At 56.6% G+C, this 4,302-nt stretch overlaps 1 protein-coding gene across 6 annotated transcripts in view; it reads left to right on the top strand.

Annotated features, from left to right (window-relative positions):
- NCEH1 (neutral cholesterol ester hydrolase 1) overlaps nt 1-4,302 on the top strand; it is a 13,816-nt gene extending 9,514 nt beyond the window's left edge. For all 6 annotated transcript variants that reach the window (XM_061575596.1, XM_061575597.1, XM_061575595.1 and 3 more), the window contains exons 8-9: nt 286-510; nt 1,439-4,302. In XM_061575596.1, the coding sequence (XP_061431580.1) occupies nt 286-510; nt 1,439-1,677 (464 nt within the window). In that variant the 3' untranslated portion in view covers nt 1,678-4,302. The remainder of the gene's footprint in view (nt 1-285; nt 511-1,438) is intronic.

Genomic DNA, 4,302 nt, shown 5'->3' with positions numbered 1-4,302 from the left:
GTTATTTGTTTGGTGTTTTAACATCGTAACACCTGTTTTGTTGCCAGAAAAAAGGGGAAAACCGATTCTCATATTTTGGTACTGGCAAAGGAGGTCCCATGATGTAACACTTCTAGGTTTCAGTGTTAACTACAGAGAGGCTCGCAGAGCCAGACTTGGGCCCCCAATGGGGTTCATGTGTAAATCACCGGGGCTCACCATGAGAGCCAGACTAAGGCTGAAACGACCCACGCCGACTCCCCCCGCCGCTAGCCGGCTCACCGCGGTGCCGTGTGCGTGGTGCAGGCGGGGACGTGGCGCTGACGGACGCGCTGCTGGATAACGCGCACTCGCGCCACGTGCTGCTCGACCCCAGCGGCCCCGGCGCCTTCGTCGACTGGCGCTCGCTGCTGCCGCCGCCACCCCTCCAGCCGGGGCCCGCGCCGGGCCCCCCCGTGGGCCCCGCGCGCCCCGACATCCTGGCCCAGATCCCGGCGCTGCTCGATCCCAGGGCCTCGCCACTCCTGGCCGGTGAGTGCGTCCACACGCTAATGACAGAGATCCCCCCGTATAGCCTCAGCAGGCTGGTGAGGCAGTGCCGTTAAGACAGACACGGGACGCGATGTGTGGGTGGCCAGCACCACGCCTGACCGCCTTCATCCCCCGTGGCGGTGCTTACTGACCGCATGGAGTACTCATTTTAAGGTTGATTTGACCTCGGGTCAAATAAACTTGCCACTGATGGTGTAAGCCACGAGCAGGAATTGAACTTGCTGGTACAGGTTCGTAGCGCAGTGCACTAAGCATCGTACCTTCCTCGTACGGCTGATGTTCATATGGAGCTGCAGATGCTCGTGTTCCCATCTCTGCACCACCCGCTCCCTCGTGCCCTGACTCGCATCTTGCCTCCACCGCGGGGCACAAGGCACGGCCACAAGAGGGCAGCAGCGCACATGCATGGCGCTCGCGCCGCGGTGTTGAGTCGGCGGTGCTGGGTCACGTGACTGTGTTGGTTTGCCGCGGCAGTGCCACGGTTGTTCCTCAGTTGAACCGCTTTTGTGCCGCAGTACTTCTGCGGTTGTGCCGCGGTTGTTCCTTGGTGGTACCGTGGTCGTACCACGGTGGGGCTGCATCTCTTTTCGATGCGTTTTCACGTTGTGATACGCGTCGTTCGGCACCATGTCCGACGTTTCACGCCATGCGCCTGGGAGTCATTGAGTTTTCAAAGAGCAAAACTTTGCAGACATCGCGTGAGGGTCGACTGGTCGAGTTCAGGAAGTTTATCAGTCGAGTTAGATGTTAGTGCTGTTGAGCCTTGGTGTTGAGTGGTTAAGCGGTGATGTTGAGTGTTGTAAATTGTGAGGGCGAGTGGTTGATAGTGAGGCAGCGGATTTGACCCCAAGTCGCCCACCCCGCCCCTTGCCCCCCTTCCCCCACCGCCATGCTCCCCCCACCGCAGACGACGATTGGCTGCGCACGCTGCCGCTCACCTACGTGCTGACGTGTGAGCACGACGTTCTGCGCGACGATGGCGCCATGCTGGTGGCGCGTCTGGGCGCGCTGGGGGTCCCCGTGCACCGCGCCCACCTGGACGACGCCTTCCACGGGGTCATGCAGTTCATGCAGCAGCCGCTGGCGTTCGCCGTCGGGCGGAGGGCGCTCGACGGCTACCTGGCCTGGCTCGATGCTAACCTGTGACCCTTGACCCTGCCGGCTGCCCGTCGCACCGGCGCTGGGGGTGGCAGCGGCGGTGGTGGTGGCCGCGGTGGTGGCGCGAAGCGTAAGCGAGTAAGCCAAAGTTTAGGGATCCCAAGCAACTCGAGGGCGGCTCCCAGGATTCGTGAAAAGTCAGAGGCGTCCGCCAAATATCAGCTGGAGCTCTCACCGTCTCTCAGAGCCCTCCCCAGTCTAACAGCCCCATCTCTTAACTCCTGACGCTTACCATTGTCCTACATGAGCTCAATTATAATAACAGTACTAAAATTAAATGTTACTTCTAAATAGTCGATTCACGTAATTGTTTTGCACAGCTGCTGCAATGTAACGAATTGGGTTTGGCCATTATTTATTGTTGGTGGTCCATTCTGCCTATTCTTGCGCGCGATGGCAGCAGCAGCAGCGATGTGGTTCAGGAGCTCGATGTCAACCAATGTCGAGGTCTGCTACCGCTGTTGCTGGCCACGACGAGAGGGCTTCAGGGGAGAGAGGGCTCATGTAGTAGTTTTGCTGTTCCTCCTCCTGCGTTGAACGAGTGCAGACTACAGTGTTGTTTTACTGTGTGGTCCACAGGGACATTGGTCATTTTAATTTCTGCTTACGCCCCCCAATGGAGTAGCACCACCACTACTCCACCTACTGCCCCCCCTCATCACTACCTCCTCCACCACTACCCCCCCTCACCACTGCCCTCTCCCCTGCCTCTCCCCTCCCCTCACTGCTGTTTGCGTTCGTTCACTCGCCTGCACCACCGCGCCACAAGAGCATTAGCAGTGCTCTCTCAGGACGTTCCCCAAATGGCAGTGTTCGGAGTGCACGGCGGAACACATAGAAGACGCTGGATTAACGGTCCCTCTCTCTCAGGGTGCAAAGCTGTTCTGAGGATGCCGGGTGGCTCGGAGATCAGAGCACTGAGCTGGTACAACTGAGATCCTGGGTTCCAGTTTCGAGGTTTTAGCCGCCTTGGGATTAAACTTGATTAGTAGTTGGTGTTTTCAGGCCGGTCACCAATGACATCACAAAACCTTCGCATTAAGTTCTATTCCGTGCTGAATTTGCCAGTAAAAAATGTGTCTTACCTCACGCAGCAAACATTAACCGCACGATTGGGAAGGACTGCCCTATTCCACTGTGTGGGTAGAAGTGATCTCTTCGGTAGCCCTGTGATATTCTCTTCCGTGGACCGTTCTCTTAACACGAAAGGTTGCACTGCTCAGCCAAAGATCCGATATCTTCATCTTATTACATATCGCCGATCGCAGAATCAAGATAACATTTGAGGAAAAGTTTTTTTTAAGTCTAAAGAAAAATATACCATTATTTAAAGAAATGTTACATCCTCGGTGCATCTGATGATTGCTAAACACGTGCTACATCATGCATGCAGAGAGCGCCAATTCAAATAGAGATCATGCAAATCACCAATATCGCGATATGACTCACCGAGACTGCGTTGAGCAATCAGGCACACGTCGCGTAATCTCTTGACGGCTTCTTCGAGGAGGAGATTGGCGAATCGGGAAAGACGTCTCTCCCGGCGGGTCGTCAGGACCGGCGCTCGGGAATCTCGCGTCTACTCGGTCGGTGCTCCGACAAACGATTTCACGAAACTGCATGCGCTCGAGGCAACGTGCACACAACTGCATGCACGCGACTTTCGGGTTGTGCCCAATGTTGTTTTGTCGGTCGGTACGATGTCTGCCGTTTGTTAGATTTTTTTAAACGTGAATGAAAAAAAACATTCAGTCGCTGACGAAGCTCCCGGTGTAGCCACGCGCGGCATTCAGCGATGGCAACGCGACTGGAGAGCCACGCAGCTCCGCCGTGAAATCCTACGCAGCAAGCGGCGGTGGCTAGCGTGCGCCGCCGCAGCGTCTTCCTGGCCTCGGAGGCCCGGTAGGTTCACACGCACGCCGTGTGTGGTATTACGCGCCTCGCCGTGTGTCGTTTGGGGTTCGTGGCACTGGGGGAGAGAGGTGTTAACTCGACGCTCTGGATAAGGTTACTCCGTTGTGCCTGGCTGCGTCTGCACCTGTGCACGCTTGGCATTTTCAAATTCAGCCGTGGCGCCGCCACGCTCCTGCGATGGTGTCGAGCACAGGCTGCTGTGAACGCAGTCTGGTGACCGCACAGAGAGTGACAAAGGAGCCCTTTTTTGTTTTCTACACGTGACAACTTGCGCTGCGACGTGACCCAAAATGCCGCTCAGGAATTCCAAATGAAGAATAGCGTGAGACTTCACCAACGTGTAAACGACGAACACCTCCGGTTGGCGCTGCGTAGTGAGTTTGTGACACCACTGGCGTTGTTTGCGTCCGAACTTTCACACCGCGGTGTTTGCGTTAAACGCGTCGATGTCACGAGAGGTGACCGCGAGATTGAAGCTGCCCCGCGGGCGCTCAGTCCCCCGTCTGCACTGTGCCCGGGCATCGTCATCTCAGTCCCCACACTCCATGACTCGAGGACCATGCGCTGCCGACGCATGCACCCACACCAGCTCAGGCGGCGCAAGCATTCTGAGCGAGACTTGAGAGTGTGCAATGTTTTGAATGGCAATGCAAATGCTCGTGACTCTCCGTAGCACGGCAAATAAAAGTGACCACTGGA

The sequence above is a fragment of the Lethenteron reissneri genome, chromosome 58 (genome assembly GCF_015708825.2).
Source record: "Lethenteron reissneri isolate LAM-NWPU_2019-01 chromosome 58, ASM1570882v1, whole genome shotgun sequence".
Lineage (NCBI taxonomy): Eukaryota > Metazoa > Chordata > Hyperoartia > Petromyzontiformes > Petromyzontidae > Lethenteron > Lethenteron reissneri.
The sequence above is the reverse complement of the archived record's forward strand: the minus strand, read 5'-3'. Positions and strand labels throughout refer to the sequence as shown.